Genomic DNA, 18648 nt, shown 5'->3' on the forward strand with positions numbered 1-18648 from the left:
AAGGATATCCTTTATCCGATGTACCAACATTTTAGCAATAAGTTTATATATAACAGGCATCAAAGTGATAGGCCTCCAGTCATCCATTGTCTCACATAGAGGTTTTTTGGGCACAAGCTTAACCAGACCATGCTTCCAAGCTGAGGGAAGATGTTGATGCTGCCAGGCTACATTAATGAGCTTCAAGATTGGAACCTTCAATTCAGCCCAGAAGGCTACAAAAAATTCAACCGTCAAACCATCCCAGCCAGGGGATTTATGTTTACCCAAATGCTTGAGGGCTTCATCCAATTCAATATCTGAAAAGGACATTTCCAGCATTGAAGCTTTTTGCAAAGAAACAATAGGAGAAACAAGCTCAATAAATCTGCTCCGAGCCAATGCAACCTGAGGTGTAGAAGAAGATGGTTGAGAAAAAAGAAGCTGAAAATGATCCAGACATTGTTTTTCTAGCTGAGATAAAGTTTGGGTCCAAAGACCATCGGGTTTCCTGACTCTCATGATAGATTGACTTTGTCTATACGCATGTAAATTTCGAAAGAAAGATTTCGAGGAACAACCCTTATCTAGCATAGGTTTAACTCTAGCCCTTGTCTGCCATTTGGAAAGCTTGCGTTTATCATTAGCATCAATTATGGAAGAAGCACAAGACAATGAATTCTGCTCAGAAGCAGAAAGAGACCTTTGATGGCTAATCTGTACCAAGGACTGCTTGTATGATTTTGCCCACTGGATATGCTGTCTGGTTTCTGCCATGTACCATCTTCCATATTCCTTAATGACATTTTGAATACGATGTACAAAAGAGTTCCAAGCAAAATCCAGATCCTCCTGAGCATGGGATAACAATGGCCTGCAAGCCAATCTGATCATTTGCTGGAATTTTTCATGAGAAAGATATAATTGATTGACCTGCAAGTGTCTGACTAAAGAGAGCTGCATATCATCCAGAGGCATACCAAATGAAAGGTTGAGCCAAAGTGGAGTGTGATCAGATAGTTGTTGAGAATAATCAGTCCACATTTGACATGTATAATCATCATATTGTTAAGCATGAATAAGATACCATCTATCAAGCCTGGCCCAATATTCTGTAAAAGCATTATGATGATATGTAAATCCCAAAACTGAAGGGTGAGTTGCTGTCCATAAATCTGCAGTATGAAGTGATGAAGTCATATGTTCCCATTGCTGGATTTCAGAGGGCAGCATATGGGATTTATGTGTGGTATTGTCCTTCCAGTGAGGAGAATTATTGAAGTCACCACAAAGTAGAGCATTTGAGGACCAAGGATATTGCTTTATGAAGTCCCACATTTGAGCTCTCGAAGCTGAAATTTGAGAGGCATACAAGGAGCCTATTTCAAAAATCTCTCCATTGATCATACATTGGATAATCATCCATCGGCCACAAAGATCATTATATGCTACGCAGGGCTGCAGATCATGTCTGGCTAAAATGCACAGCCCAGAGAATTGTTCAGATCCTGCATAAAATATATCATATCTTGAAAAGAACCCATGCTGGCCAGCAAAAGAATGCTGATTATGCTCTTGCAGACACACAACATCTGGATGAGTTTAATTTATATAATGCCATAGGAGCCTCCATTTATGCTGGTTGCAGAGGCCCTGTATGTTAGAAGAAATACATTTAAGAGAAGCACGCATGAAAATATATACAAGAGATGAGCAGTCCTCAAAGAGAAAGGGAGGCATCAGGCCTCTGCCATTGCCACAGGGTCTTGCTGACCCTCAGAATCCAATTCCCTGACTAGATCATCTTCTTCACAAAGTGGAATACCCTTCTTGACTGCATTGACCCATGCCTTTGAGATGGGGCTGTCCGAAGAGGTAGAAGGTTGACCAGGAGATGGAGCAGAAGCATCCCAATTACGAGATTGGAGAGGTCTTTGTTTGAGAGGCACCGTCTTCTTTGCATTCTGCCAACCCTCGTGAGAAGATGAATTATTTTCCACTAGCTTGCTTTTTCCTTTATCCTTGTTTTGAGCTGAATTGGCTTGGCTCCCTGTATGAACTGAAGGCTTTGCTCCTTTAGCTTCAGTCTTTTCCACATATGTCTTCTGACCTCCTTTATTAGATGGCAGAGGAATGGCAGCTGGAGGAGGCGGATGAAGGATAGAGGGACACTCAGAAGCTAGGTGCCCAAACTTGTGACAAGAGAAACAAGCTCCAGCAAAAATGCCCCATTTCAAAGTGAAATATTTCTTTCCCAAATTAACACCCTCAATCTCAACTGCAATAGCAGAGGGAGTTGGTCTATCAGTATCCCATAAGATGCAAAAACGATTTTTATTACCTGTGGGACGAGGGGGACAGATCACTTGTCCCAATGTCATCGCTAAGCCTGGAAGCTCTGTTCTCATGTAATCTGGAAAATCAACCACTTCAACCCATAGAGGGCAGTGATGTTTGATGAGATTCTGATAGTCCTTATTAGGAGACCAAGGCATGATGTGCACCATTTGACGACCAAAAAATGAAGGGGACATTTCCAGCATCCTTTGTTTTGTCAATGCATCCAAGAGATGAACTTCATAAAATCCTCGGGAGGCAAAATAGACTCCTTCTACATAGCATCCACCTAGGAGAGAATTCACCCATTGTCCCACATCATTAGCCGAGGGTATTTTGCCTGGAAAAAAGATGATGACTGCAGTTTGAGAGAGCTTCTTCTTCAGAGGATGCACAAGAGAAGGCAACTTCATCTTGTAGGTGAGTTCCGGAGCAGGTAGTATCCATTCTCTTCTACTTTGTTGAAAATCCTCATTCAACATGTCAAACACATAGGAAGCATCTTCAGATGAAGGAGCTATGGGGGGCAGAGTTTCCCTTGATTGTCTATTAGGTTCAGGAGAAAGTGCTCTCTTGACATAATACTTGCTTGTTTTTGCCATCGAGACTTACACAAAAGGGAAAACAGAGACCTGTAGCGAGGCGCTTGGAGGATTGAGAGGGCAGACAGGATGGCGAAACAGCGAGAAGTTTTGAGCGAGCAGAAGTAAGGGCTGCGAATTGGCTGAAATCGTGGAGCAGATCGTCGTGCTCATAGACAAACGGAGTGCTGGATGGGACGCACACACTAACGGAGAGCTGGATGGAACGCGCACACACAAAACGGAGAGCTGCAGGGGGCTGGAACGAAACAAGAAAGAGACAAAACGGGGCTCTGAAAGGTGGCTGTTCACAGCGAGCTGGCGCAGGAGGGAGAACGAACCGTAGACTACAGTATGAACAGGTCGGGATCACCAGAAGGGCCGGCTGAGGGCTGGAATCGCCATGGCTAGAGCTCGTAACACACACACACACACACTCACGCACACACACTATACATACACACACACACCTCGCTCTCTCTCTCTCTCTCTCTCTCTCTCACACACACACACACACACACACTTAGTAGGGTATGAATAGAGAAGAGAATCGAAAGGCGAGTGATGCTGGAGATTACAGATGCAGTCGCGCAGCAATCGCACATGCCAGCAGGTCGCCTCTCTCTCTCTCTCTCTCTCTCTCTCTCTCTCTCTCTCCCTTCCAGTATTCTCGGGAGGCACCCTCTCTCTCTCTCACACAGACAAAGATTACCAGACTCATCCGTCAGGATTTAGTTCAGCTGGACATTAGGATATGGATACAGCCGACTGAGGAGCTGGGCACGAAGATGGCTTTCTACAGAGAGCATTTTCTTCAGCTCACAGCAGATGGTTTTGTGATCAGACCCAGTTACATGGATGTACACTTGTCTCATGCAGTACGATGTGCTATTGGTCAGATTCCCACATCCTCACACCAGCTTGAGATTGAGATTGGCCGATATAGAGGTATACCAGCTAAGGCCAAGATATGTCGAGTATGCCATGGGGAGCCAGAGACAGAGCTGCATTATATATGCCATTGTACTGCATACTATGAGATACATGGTCGTTTCCACTGTTTATTCAAAGAGGGTTTTGGACCACTTTCCAGAGTCATGGGATACCAGGACCAAAGGTGTTTGGGATTGTTCTTGCTTGAGCTGCGGAGATATAGAGATAGCCTGCTTAGGCGCACAGAGAACCACACTCAGAGGCACATTACAGACTTCTTTAGTCCAGCCATCACTGCGCCAGATGGACCACAGCAGCAACAGGACATGGATACCGCCCACACCAGCGGTACACTGATTGATCGTGCGATTGAGCTTGGGTGGTCCAGACACCCACGACTACGGAGGAGGGCATCCCAGCATAGACGGAGGTTGCAGCGGCGGATTCGGATTATTCTTGCGAGACATGCGGGACACCCAGTCAGGGTGCTGACCTCAGAGGATATTGAGGAGATCCGCCAGCATCCGATGCGGCACATATTATGAGATGGAGGCACCTCCATAGTGTACCCCCCGTCCCACATGATATTGTATCCCCTCACTGTACTCCACTCACCTCCATAGCGTACCCCCCCCTCACTATATTCACACCCTATAAGGGTTTCTGTTTACCTTCCAGTTCCAGTTTCATTTTCTAGGTGCCAGTAGTATCATCTTTATTTTTCATTTTCTGGTTTTTTATCCAGACATTGTATCAGATCCACCATGATGTAACTTTTTGGTCTCATAGGTCATTTGGCCTTTTGAAGACGTTAATATAACATTTCATTTCATTTCTCTCTCTCTCTCTCTCTCTCTCTCTCTCTCTCTCTCTCTCTCTCTCTCTCTCTCTCGCTTTACAGGGAGACACGGCTTGTTGGTATGGACAGATGACATCTTGGTTCGAGGCACATGGTTTTAGCATGGACAGATTGCCTCCCTTCCAGTATTCTCTGGAGGCACCCTCTCTCACTCTCACACGGACAGAGATTACCAGACTCATCCGTCAGGATTTAGTTTAGCTGGACATTAGGAGGACATGGATACAGCCGACTGAGGAGCTGGGCACGAAGATGGCTTTCTACAGAGAGCATTTTCTTCAGCTCACAGCAGATGGTTTTGTGATCAGACCCAGTTACATGTACACTTGTCTTATGCAGTACGATGTGCTATTGGTGGTCAGATTCGCACATCCTCACACCAGCTTGAGATTGAGATTGGCCGATATAGAGGTATACCAGCTGAGGCCAGGATATGTCGAGTATGCCATGGGGAGCCAGAGACAGAGCTGCATTATATATGCCATTGTACTGCATACTATGAGATACGTGGTCGTTTCCACTGTTTATTCAGAGAGGGTTTTGGACCACTTTCCAAAGTCATGGGATACCAGGACCAGAGGTGTTTGGGATTGTTCTTGCTTGAGCTGCGGAGATATAGAGATAGCCTGCTTAGGCGCACAGAGAGCCAGACTCAGAGGCACATTACAGACTTCTTTAGTCCAACCATCACTGCGCCAAATGGACCACAGCAGCAGCAAGACATGGATACCGCCCACACCAACGGTACAGTGATTGATCGTGCAATTGAGCTTGGGTGGTCCAGACGCCCACGACTACGGAGGAGGGCATCCCAGCATAGACGGAGGTTGCAGCGGCGGATTCGGATTATTCTTGCGAGACATGCGGGACACCCAGTCAGGGTGCTCACCTCAGAGGATATTAAGGAGATCCGCCAGCGTCCGATGCGGCACATATTATGAGATGGAGGCACCTCCATAGTGTACCCCCCCGTCCCACATGATATTGTATCCCCTCACTGTACTCCACTCACCTCCATAGCGTACCCCCCCCCCCCCCCTCACTATATTCACACCCTATAAGGGTTTCTGTTTACCTTCCAGTTCCAGTTTCATTTTCTAGGTGCCAGTAGTATCATCTTTATTTTTTCATTTTCTGGTTTTTTATCCAGACATTGTATCAGATCCACCATGATGTAACTTTTTGGTCTCATAGGTCATTATGGCCTTTTGAAGACGTTAATATAACATTTCATTTCATTTCTCTCTCTCTCTCTCTCTCTCTCTCTCTCTCTCTCTCTCTCTCTCTCTCTCTCTCTCTTTTCTGCCATCTACTTCAGTTATTTTCTGCCATCTACTTCAGTTTTGTGCATTATGTTCGTCATGAAAGATTGTTGAATTCTGAGCATTGAAGTTACCGATTCGACCCCGAAGTTTCCACATGTTACAATTGCTTTAGGAACTTGTACATGACTAATGAGTGGAATGGAATTCCCCTCAACTCCTACATCAAAAGTTACATTCTTGCCCTTAAAAGGAAACCTAATCTTGTTTCCAACCCAATCAATGGCCAAGTCTATCTTGGCATACCCAAAATTACATCACAATGTCCAACTTTGCCAACAACAAAATTCTCATGATCCACATAGTCTCCAATCTGTAAGCGAAGCTTTCCCAAAATAGGAGTCACCTCAGCTGACATTCCCTCAAAGGTGGCACCTATAGTAATAGGAGTTCCAAACCTATCCGGAGGGAGGTTCATGGCTTCAACCACTCGAGGATGAATGTAGTGGTGGGTAGCACCACTATCGAAATGGATAAGCACGGGTTGGTTTGCCACTTTGCCCCAAGCTTTGAAAAGTTGCCTTTTCTCTAGCGGTGTGTCATCTTGATGTTGGAGTTCCTTTGGCAATGCATTATTTTGGGGCGGTTTGGTTCTTGTCAACACATTTTGCAGCCATATGTCCCTTCTTCCCACATTGGAAACATTTACCCTCTTTGACATAATCTTCAAGTTGTTTGCGGATAGCTTCTTTTGGTAAAGTGGAGGCTTATCCTCATTCCTGTTCTTCTTTTCTTGTGGCTCATTCCTTGCTCGAGATCCTCCTTTGAACTTCTTCTTTTGGGACAAATCTCAATTCTCATTCTTTGCTTTGCCCACCATCCAAGGCATATGTAGAGCTTCGACTTGCAAGGCTTTGTCTTGAGCTTCTTCCAAAGTTTTAGGTCCCGCCATATAAACTGCTTGCATAAGTTTTGGTTGCAATCCATTGACAAACTTACGCATTTTCATTAGTGATGGGATGGGGGTATAAGCGGTAAACTTCAATGAGACGGCTGAAAATTTATTAAGGTATGTTGACACACTTTTGTCGGCCTTTTGCTTTACCTCATCCCATTCCTTCTGCACATCTGCCTCGAAGTTTGCGGGAAGGAACTTGTTGAACATGGTTTTGAATTCGGTCCATGATGTAGGCTCGTTTCCTCTTGTACCACTTTTAGCCACCAATTCAAGGCAGCATCTCTTAAATGCATACAGACCATGCGGAGTTTGGACTTTTCGGAGAAGTCCTCGCCTCCAAAGGTGGTGTCAAACTCTTTGATGAAAGATAAAGCTTTCTAGGTGTCCCGCTTTTCATAGCAGGTATCGAACTTGACACTTTTCCCTCCTGGCTTGAAGTCCACTTTGCCAGTTCAAGGCACCTTTTTCTTTTTCTCCCTTGCCAGACCTGAGGAAGCTGCATTTGATAGAGCGGTTCTAGGGGCAACTTCTCTATGTCCTCCAGGGGTAATAGATCGGGTAGCTTTGGATCCCTCTCCAATGGTGACCCCTTTAGCTCGTAAGTATGCTTTCACGGCTTCCACTCCTTCGGCTTCAATGGCCTGGTCTTTGATGAAGTCTTCAAACATTTGAGCTCTTCTGTAATCTTGTTCCTTCTTGGCTCTCCAAGGTAGGAACTCTTCATCTTGGAGAAACTGTCTGAATTTTTGAAAGTCTCAATATTATGTTGAAGTCATGGCCATGGCCTCATGAGAGATAGATTGGCGGCCTTGGTTCCCTCCTAGAAGTACTGTGTTCGCTTCAAAGTTGTTCTCTTCTTGAGGCCCTTGATCTTGACATTGCTCTGTCACCCCAAGAAAAATTTCTTCAAGAGAAATCCTTGCTCTTATACCACTGTAAGCCCAACGGAGCGTGTAGTGACACATTTAACCACGTGTCCAAGAGATATAGATACAGAGAGAAGGGGGAAAGAGAGAGGCACAGGGGCTTTACACAGGATACCACTGAGAGAGGTATAGGGGTTTTACACAATACACCACACTAAGCGGGGAACAGGCCCCGCCCCTTTTTAGGAATTTATCTCAAGAGCTATCCACGGGCTTTTCCAAGCCAGGACCAATACGACAAATGAATACAATATCAAACAAAATATGTTGATGACGAGATCGGTGCTAGAGTTGACATCGAGGCATAAGATCTCTAGTGCCTGAACACACCACTAGGAAGACCCACAAGAGTCTTACACTGAGCTAGTACTAAGGTATGAATCAAATTCTCGATGCTCACAAAATCCCACAAGAAACACTGCACCCGAATCTAAAAGGAGTCTCGATAGGCAAAACACCGTGGCACATATACTAACAAGATAGGAGGAAATGATGCAAAAGTAGCTCAAGGTTCTCTCCTCAAGGGTGACGCAGGTACAACAAAGCGGCGGTGGCACTCTCAAGATGGTGGTAGCCTTCTCAAATCGGCATAGGCAGCACCTTAATGGAAGCAGTGACGCTGTTGAAGCCAACGCTGGCGGCGGGCTTACGGGCGACAGTAGAGGCGGCGCAGGCAGTGTTGCTAGAGGCAGGGCACGGTGGCATTGAAAGGCGGCACGGGCGCATAATCGGAGCAACGGCGAAGACGGGCGCTGTAGAGGCGGCGCACAGCAGAGCAGCGGCAAAGCAAGGCGGCTCAAAGCAGAGTAGGGTGGCGCAAGGGGGCAGAGAGGAAGGTCATGATGACGATGAAGCTCTTGCTCTTCACAAGGTGAAATTTCCAAGATGGCTCTCCACAAGTTGTAATGATCTCTTCAAGAGGGTACAAGCTTCTTATATACTCGAAGGGGGGGGGGGGGGGGCTGCTTTTTGCCATGCCTTGCTTTTGCGTTGCCTTTTTGCTTTGCTTTTTGTTTTTCTCTTTTAAATATTTTAATATAGTCAAAAAAGAGCCAAAGTTCTTGATTTGTACTTTTGTAGCTTAAGGGCCTTGCTTTTTGGCCCTAGAGCTGCTTTTTGGAAAAGCGGCTTTCAGCTTTTTCATCCAGTTCGATGTCCACTTTCCAATGGTGCCCTCAGCTCTCGGTCAACACAGTTTGACTTTTTGCTTTTTCTTGCTTTTTGACCAAGATTGGTGCTTTTTCCTATGTCAGGTTTAGGAACCCTGTTCCCATGTGTCCATCAACCTGTCCATGGGTCCGGGCATGAGTTCCATCATGTGAAAAGAGCTCGAAAGGCCAAATAGTTACAGGGCTTACTCTGACAAATTCTACCACGTGTCCAAGAGCTAAAGATATAGAGAGAGAGGAGAAGGGAATAGGGATCTTGCACAGTACACCACACTAAGCAGGGAACAGGCCACAACCCCTTTCAAGAATTTAGGGATAAAGATATAGAGAGAGAGGAGAGAGAGAGAGAAGGGAATAGGGATCTTGCACAGTACACCACACTAAGCAGGGAACAGGCCACAACCCCTTTCAGGAATTTATTTAGAAACAATCCACAAGAACGCTGGCCAATGTCAGAATATGCAGCGGAAATGATAACCAAACTTGGGTTGACAAGAGCAAGTAGAATGCAGAAAATAGAAAGCACAAGAGACACAGAGAAATAGGCGTGTAAACTCTTCTCTATACACAAGATCCCGCAGAAAACTGAATGAGAAAGTGGTGGGGAGCATGGGGCCTATTTATATGCCCCATGCATGCAGTCAGCCAGCGCTAGTGGCTCTCCACGACTGCATGAAGCAGTCGGCCAGCAATAAATACCTCCACGACTGCATAAAGCAAGTCGGCCAGTAGAAAAAACTCCACGCTTGCTGATTAGGCAGTCGGCCAGCCACACGACTGCTGAACTGACAGTCAGCCAGCCACCAAAGGCTCCTGCCAACATCTGGCATCCATCCACACCACCAAAAAAATGGGGAAAAATAGGGAAAAAATACGGGGAGTGAGGAAAAATGATAAAACACCTATACATGGCGGGCACACCCACAACAGAGGCCCTTGTGTTGCAAACGATGGTATTAGCACACTAAGAGGCAATGGCACAAGTCACCCAACAGTTACAAGACAGTCAGAAACTGGTTGCAGAAAGACTTCAAAAAATCACAAAAGCTCAAGAAAGAGAGGCTACAACCAGGCATGCCAAAGAAGAAGTAACCCGACGATTCGAGGAGTTAGATGCTGTAAGGATGGTCCGCAAAACCGCAATATCAAACCTCCTTAGCACCAACGACTCCCGTCTACAAGAGTTGGAACACCAATTGGCAATACATGACCGAAGTCAGCGGGTAAGAGCCTACGGATGAAATGTGCCTACTACTTGAGCGAGCCTCAGAGATAGGCCAGTTATGCCAGTAACCGCTCGGGCTCCTCCTCAAACTCTTACTCTATTTTTGTCTACACTAACCCTCTCCTTACTTCAATACAATATAAATCTGTCTAAGGACACGGACAACCCATTCTGGGAGAGTTTGTAAAACTCATCCTCTAAATTGGTCATGTACTAGGGTGGAAGGAATCTTGCTTTGTAATGGGGTCGTGCCTATGATTAGGTCTATACAGAGACCTAATCAATGCTACCACCAAGTAACGGCTTCTATCAAGTAACAGCTTCTATCGTGAGGCGTAAAGCCACCAAATGGACTTTGTCTTGTGGATTTGAAACTTTAGCTAAGGGAAAATATGCAACAAATTGGTGAATAAACTGTGTAACTGTAGAATGATCACACTTAGCATCATACTTACTCAAATTTGGTTGAGCTTGTATGACGGTGGTTGATGGAGCAGATGAGGTACTAGCACCAAGTGTAAATTTGGGAAGTGTTACCGTAAGACTGGCCTGTAGGGTTGCTAGCAGCTGTTGATGGTGGATTTGCATGGCTTCCCAATCGAGATATTCCAACTCCGCACATCTTATCTCGAATTGGGCTTCAGCCTCCTTGCGTTTCGGCTTCCTCTATCTGTAGTGCCTCATCAAGTTCCCATCTTCTTTGTTGCTCCATGAGAAGAAGCATGTGCTCAAAATTTTGGGAACCCTATGTCAAAAGTGCGCAGCGGAAAGCGTGAGACATAGGCACAAAGAGAAAGAAAACAAATCTGCATAATGATGAAGAAGCAATGACACAATCAGCCCTATGCAAGGGGTGGTCCCCGTATGTGTGGGCATGATGAACTACTCCCCTGAGGGAGGACCCGGGCCTGAAAGCCCGGGTCAGGGTGAGTACAAATGAGAAGGAGGCAAGCCTTATATAGCCCCAAGATAAGCTAGCCGACTTGCTCCAGAAAAGTCTCACGACTGGACAAAAATAAACATGTGATAATGGGTGGCCAACCCTACAACCAAGGGCCTAAACATGAGGAAAAAATAAGGTGCTGCCTGGGATAAATCTGGGCACCCCTAATACACAACTTGGGCACACTACCAGGAGATGAATAATGCTAACACCCCCTCTCAGATCTTCGGAGAGAAACCGGTCCAAGGAGCTGGAAAAGGAAACCTCCAAGGCAAGTCAAAAAGTCGATCTGCTCCCGCCTCTGCCACTTACTCCAAGAGACTGCTCCCGATCGAGAAGGCCAACAAAATCCAAAGAATGAACCACCAGATGTCCATATCTCCAACCCAATCTATATCACACCTGTCACACAATGTGCTCCCTCTTCAGCCCAAGAAAGGATGTCGTCTGACTCTCTACCTCCAAGAAAAAAAATCTGCTCCTTAGAGAACACCGCCAAACTGTCTCCCTGTTGGCACCCCCTCTAGACACCCTAGAGGCCCACAATGTCTACATCAGCCCTGGTACTCAAGCCTCCGACTCTGAGCTTGTTGAGCACCAATCTCCAAATACAAGGTTTCCGGATCTCCATGTATCCCTCGGTCCAAGAATGCCTCTCTGTCCTGCTAACACTCCAAGTGGAAGAAACATACCTCCAACACTGTAGCTGACAATCCTGCTGGCGCCTGACCTTTAAAACCTGTATCCATAACTCGTCGTCGCGTGATGGGACTACTACTCACACACCCCTATGAGTCACCCAATCACATGGCAACACCCCCTGAGCTCTTTGGTGTTTAACTATGGCACTAAGCTCAAGAAAGCTCTCTTGCCAAAACCTGACACCCCCAGCTGGCAAGCTCCCAACCAACTAGTCACGTGTCCATGTGGAACCAACCATCCACAAGTCATCATCCCAAAGCACAATCTGATGTCAATCATCTGCTCCAAACTGCTGCTCCACTGGTACCTACCTGCACCCAATGAACCTGTACACCTGCCATGCATCCTATACCCATCCTGCAACAACTGAGCAAGTACCTATGAACCTCGACAATAGTTCTCGTCACCAAGTGACCTAGCCTGCCTTTGCATGAATGCCAATATCACCCTATACACCAAGCTCCCAAATCAATGCTTATCCTAGGGATGAAGACTCCTGTGCCTGTAGCCTGTAATCCAGAAGGCCATCTGCCTAGGGAATAGGAGTGGCTCACTGCCAAGTAACCACATCCCCCTCTCAAGGGGAACACCCTGAGAACCTAAAGGAAACACCTGTACACCAGCAAAACTATGCTGAACTGGCACAAACTCATAGACCCCCTCTGCTGTCGAGAAAGGACTAACTGTCTTCCACACACACCTCGAGGATGAGAATCCAAGTGTGCACCCATGAGTCTGAAAACTCTGACAAAGCAAAGATTGGCCAAGCAAGGGCTCAAGGCCATGTGGGAAGGCACCATTCCTGAAAAAGAACACCTGCCTCCACTGCCTCCAAGAACGCAGATGAGATAATGCAAAAAAACGCTGCTGTAAACAGCCGGCTGCATGTGTACCAAGAAGAAGAGAGGGAAGAGGAAAACAAAGAGGAAAACACAGCATCTTCAGCACCTCCTCTGGCTGCCCCAGATCTGCAGAAAACACATCCATAGGTGTCTCCCCTACTTGCTACCCCAGATCTGCAGAAAACACAGCCAGGGTGTCTCCCCTGCTTGCTGCCCCATATCTGCAGAAAACGCAGCCATGCTGGCTGCCCTTCACCTGCTCACAAGGGCAGAAAACGCAGCCATGAGAGTACCTATTCTGGAGAAAAACGCTCCTTCCTTCTCTGCAACCAGCAGCATCAAAAAAAAGCGCAGAAATCCTTCTCTCTAAAAAACGCCAAAACACCTTCTGTAGAAGAGCCTCGACCCGGTGCTCTGATACCATGTCAAAAGTGCGGAGCGGAAAGCGTGAGACATAGGCACAGAGAGAGAGAAAACAAATCTGCATAATGATGAAGAAGCAATGATACATCAGCCCTGTGCAAGGGGTGGTCCCCGTATGTGTGGGCATGATGAACTACTCCCCTGAGGGAGGACCCGGGCCTGGAAGCCCCTGTCAGGGTGAGTACAAATGAGGAGGAGGCAAGCCTTATATAGCCCCAAGATAAGCTGGCCGACTTGCTCCAGAAAAGTCTCACGACTGGACAAAAATAAACATGTGATAATGGGTGGCCAACCCTACAACCAAGGGCAACATGAGGAAAAAATAAGGTGCTGCCCGGGATAAATCTGGGCACCCCTGATACACAACTTGAGCACACTACCAGGAGATGAATAATGCTAACACCCTACTCTATAGGTTGCTCTTTAGGCTACTTTTTTCTTTCTTTTGCTTCTTTTGCTTGTTGTAGATGTAGCTTGAGAAATTTGTTTTGCTCCATTAGCTCTTGAAGGAGTATATTTGTGCTTTGCGGAAGCATTTCTTCTTTTCTAGTGTCTTCATGGACACTCTCTTCTGCAAAGATGTCTTTGCGGACACTTACTTCTGCAGTGATGCCTTCTTGATAGCTTCTTCCTTATTCTCCTGAAATGGTGAATGGCTAGGTGGTTTTTCCTGACCTCAATTTTACCTTTCACGGATTTGCTCTCACTTAGGTAGTCAAGCTGGGTCACAACCAAAAGCTCTGATACCAATGTAACATGCAACTAGTTTGATCGTGTAACACATAGCAAGACCTTCTTTATACCTTTATTCTAGTGAGCATGAAGCAATCCACTTTAATCTTTATACACAAGAGGTAGAGCTAAAGAGAAAGAGAAAAAGAGCAGAGAATGACACCAAATTGGGTCCCAATATACCCACTGAAGGGCCCCCTTCCGCAAGCAGGAATTACTTTGGAGAACAGTTACAATGCAAAGAACTTTTTTTGACTAGCCTTAGGCCCAAGATGCTCCCGTAGTTACTGATTTTTCACCGCCCGTAGGCTCTTAATTATCTACCTGTAGGCAATGCTGTCAAGGAAGCACCAAGGGGGGTTTTGAACCCAGGACTAGGCAAACGCCTTCACCACTTGAGCTATCACCTCATTCACCGCCCGTAGGCTCTTAATTATCTACCTGTAGGCAATGCTGTCAAGGAAGCACCAAGGGGGGTTTTTGAACCCAGGACTAGGCAAACACCTTCACCACTTGAGCTATCACCTCATTCGCTACAATGCAAAGAACTTACTAAGTATGACTCACGGAGACTTCCAAACGTAAGGACATTGTAGACTGGACGTGACCGGACGTCTACTGAACTGTCAAGCGGGTTGAAAGCAACTTGGAGGCCACTTCGGTTAGCCACCTAGATCTGCTGAGGGAGATTCAGTACTGAAGGCTGAATGCTAAAGCAAACATCAGGCTGCTTATGTACTGAAGCACAAAGTGCTTGGCTGAGACTTATGCATGCAAAAGACCAAGGTCTTTAGCCACACATATTCTGCACTGTTTCTATGGCTGAATGAATGATTTATGAGATGATTTATGCAAGGAATGCGGGGTTTGCTTATATAGTACCATATGCTGCTGATCTGCTTTAGTCTACTGTCAGCCTGTTTTAAATGCCCATGACTTGCTGAAATAAGCATTCAATGCTATAAAAAGGAATCAATTGCTGGCACCTTTCACACATGTGAGTCGGCTGCTTTTAATGCTCGCCGACTGGTTTTATGTGTTGCCACAAGCTGGCCGACTGGCTGCTGAGGCTTTGTATGCCTATGGGGTGTGGCCTATAGTGCCCACAAAGCCCAAGGTTCATAGGCTAGCCCCTCCAGAGCTGGCCTAGAGCCTTAAAGTCTCTGTATGCTGTTATCTACTTTGTGTATACACCTAATGGATTGACTTAACCTCAGATGACCTAAATGCTTGTTCTCCAAGTGGGTTAAGGGCCTGACCCTGACACCTAAGGCTAGGAGGTCAGACACCTAAGGCTAGGAGACTAACCTACGTACCTCGTGCCTAACATATCCTGGACTAGGGCTCACAATGGGGTCACGGCGTACGCCAAATATTCCTAAAAATGGTACTAAATTTCTGTATTATAAGTATAGCACTGTTAATGAGCCAGCGTGTCACACTGCACCTCAGTGCATGGTGCATGTGACAGTCCGAGGGCTACTGCGATAAATGCTCAAAACAATTCTTTGACATAACCTACTGGGGCCCACCAGGCTAGCACGCCTGTCGGCACCCCTCCACCTTGGAGGCCTGGTGGCAGTTCTACCTCGGACCCGCAGCCTGCCACTCTCCTACCCCAGGATCCTGGGGGACCGGGGCCTCATGCTCTGAATCCTAAGGGCTGGGTGCCCCCCCTCCACCCTAATGAGGAGCTACGCTGAGACTGGCAGGAGGGACTGCTAGTAGTGTTCACATGGACTGACAGCACAGACATGCTCTAGCAAGATGCCCCATCTGATGGTGGATTAAGCACTGACCAAGGAGGCCAAAATACTCAACTCCCTACAAAATAGAATCTCCCCAGCATCACGGAAGAGAGATGACATGAGGAACAAATTTCAAAGAGGCGATGCAGATGCAAAGAGAGGGAATCCCTGCCGTCTAAGCTAGAAACGAAGCGGCTGGGGCCGGGAGCGGGGGGGGTTTGGTTCCATGACTCCCCCATTAACTTTATCAATCACTTGGAGTAGTGGAAGATACTCCTTCCTGAGGCCAGGAAAGCAAATTGTGACTGGGAAGCCCGAAACACCCGCCAAGGGGTCGGATGCTTGGTCGAAGCCATGCTGCCACCTCGCAAAGTAGGCATGCGCCATTTGCAATGCAATAGGGCTCGGGTGCATGAGTCTATCTGATGTTGCACGTGAATCAAACTCCACCTGGTGGTATTGGAGCCAAAGAGGGTGAATATCAATAATCTTTCCCGGCTAGCCGATGAGGCCAGCCTATAAAAGATCCCTGAGTTGTCCGCACGCCGGGCGTTTACCCACAATCCTGTAAACCAAGGTGGAGGCCCCAATGGAGGCGGGGGGTGTGACAGGTGTGCAGGGGGAGAGCTCCAGCTCTCATTCACCTTTTTTCCTGAAGCAGTTTCCAGCAACCTCAAGGAGGAAGTCAACAGGCTGCCTATAAGATGCCAAAATATAAGCCATTCATAGGTTGCATCTATGCAAACAGTAACTGAGATTACCTTGTCACTAAGCACCTAAAATCCGAAAATGAAGCCACGAGACACAAACAAGGCTTTGCCCAATGTGAAGGAGATGCCAAAATCTTGAGTGCCAAAGATGTACTTCATGATCAGCATTTTTCCCAAGCTTTGGGTGACGCCAAAATCTTCAGTGCCAATGATGTCAAGGATTTTCCCAAACTGTGGGTGATGCCAAAATCTTGAGTGCCTATAATATACTACTCGAGCTAATTTTTGATGACCATCCTACATTGAAGAATCAGAAACCTCCTGCGCACCAATGGTCAAGTATCTCGTGCTTTTCTAAATGCTCTTATTAGAGCAAGATTTCATCAATATGGTTTTATCATGGCATAAATTGGATAAAGTAATGTGAGTGGTCTCAAGGTAATGAAAAAGGTACGTATAAACTGCATTTACTTAATACAACAAATGGAAAAACTGTTAGATATAAGCTATATTGCACAGAATATGCAAAACTACATTCACATAAAGTATGATGTGGTAAAGCTGCATTTCATCAGGTATGATAGCATCGCATTGGATGGAAAGTAGGTTCACTTAAAACATCATGTACAACAACTTTATTTCAAACCCCAAAAAATAAGAAAGAACTGTCCTCTATGATGCAAAAAAAAAAAAGGATGGGAGAGGAGACCAACCTGACAGAGCTTGTCTTTTGTTGCCCAAGTCACATTTTTCAGTCTGGCTTTGATTCGCGGGTTGTCTGCTGCACTTTGATGGGTGACCTGAACAAGTGGAGAGATAGTACTCGGAATCACAGCCATGGTAGCCATTATAGTGGTGAGATTTTATCTTATATGATGCTTCCACACTGTTACCGTGAATTCCTTCAGTTAATTATTCTAAAATAAGAGCCCAAAAATCATTGCTTTATACTCTTGTGACTTAGTTCTTGCTGCATTTGTGTTGTAGTCACAGTCTTCAAAGAGCTTAAAACTCCGATGCTCTGATAGGACTGGTCTGTAAAAGCTAGCAACTGTGGAATATTAAGTGATCTTGATATAGGCTCTTATGGCTTAAGTCATGGGTTCTTATGATGCTGGGATGGCTTACACATGTGGGTTTCTATGAATTAGCCATAGGCGTCATGTTGAAACATTAAAAAACATATATGATCACGCTGATCCCCAGAGCCTCTGAGCTGTTGCAGCAGAAGCATTACTATTCCTTCTTAAGCTGCTATGCATGACTTCCTTCTTATACTATCAGAACGAAATTTTATTAAGATTTTGAATGCAAAGGTGTCAAGGTAACCCTTGTGGATGGATGGGCTTGAAAGAATTAAGGGCCAAACTCAATATAAAAATGGGTTTCGGGAGTATGTTGTGCAAAGCTCGCATTTGGGCTTTTGAGCCTTCACCATCTCACATCTTACTTCAGCGGATCTTTAATGTCTCAAAGTCCACATCAGGGTTTCCATTGCTCTGGTGCATCTGTTATCTCCTGCGTTTGCAAGACTCCGTTGCCTGTGCTGGGCGCAGATTGGAAATATGACTTTGGAGGGTTCACAGAGCCAAAAGGCAAAGAAACAAAGGCTGACAAAAAGGTACGAGAAAAGACAGATAAGAACCTGGGCCAGAGGCAAAAGGGGTAATAAAAAGCTGACCCATAGGGCGCTTTGGCAGATCAGCATAGGCTTCCCAAAGATTCTCACACCCAACACACACACACACACACACACACACACACACACACAGAGGAAGTGTGTTTTGATCCAAAAGCAAGCAACCCACCAGTAGTAGAACTTGGGAGTAAAAAATAAACGCAAAAACCGTTAGGGTTTTGGTCGAACTGTAGGCTCCCTTCTGGGCTTCACTTTGCAAAAGAGTGTGACCACTCGCATGTTGTTTGCTGCCATGGCAGTGTGCATGGTTTTAGGAGGAAGGAAGAAGTGCCACTTGCCAACCTTTTCTTCTATGATGATAAGCACAAAGCCCGCCGCCTTTTGAGAACCATTGAAGACCTTTCATACCACCTCTATAGGGGGCAATACCATAATGGAGTCCTGGCCATTGCATCCAAAGCCCACTAGTATAAGACCACGAGCTGGTTCTTCTTTTTTTCCCCAAGAGGGTGCATTTGTGTGCGTGTGTGATGCCGTCCGTCATGTAGCCTCTAGGTATCGAACCCGAGTCCTCATCGTGGAACCCGACAATTCTGCCAATTGAGTTACACGCCCGTCGTCAACAAAATACGAGCTGGTTCTAGCCTATCCCCTAACAAAGGATGTTTGCCATGGTCCTA

At 46.1% G+C, this 18648-nt stretch overlaps 1 protein-coding gene across 2 annotated transcripts in view; it reads right to left on the reverse strand.

The window, feature by feature from the left end:
* Positions 1–18326, reverse strand: part of LOC147624437 (zinc finger CCCH domain-containing protein 6-like) — a 76224-nt gene extending 57898 nt beyond the window's left edge. Inside the window, exon 1 of one of the 2 annotated variants that reach the window (XM_086819424.1) lies at positions 17043–18326. In XM_086819424.1, coding sequence (XP_086675550.1) covers positions 17043–17177 — 135 coding nt within the window. In that variant the 5' untranslated portion in view covers positions 17178–18326. The remainder of the gene's footprint in view (positions 1–17042) is intronic. The other variant, XM_086819425.1, reaches the window with a different exon arrangement.
* Positions 18327–18648: the final 322 nt, after the last annotated feature.

The sequence above is a fragment of the Cibotium barometz genome, chromosome 25 (genome assembly GCF_041138505.1).
Source record: "Cibotium barometz isolate CiBa-2024 chromosome 25, ASM4113850v1, whole genome shotgun sequence".
In the NCBI taxonomy this organism is placed as follows: Eukaryota; Viridiplantae; Streptophyta; class Polypodiopsida; order Cyatheales; family Cibotiaceae; genus Cibotium; species Cibotium barometz.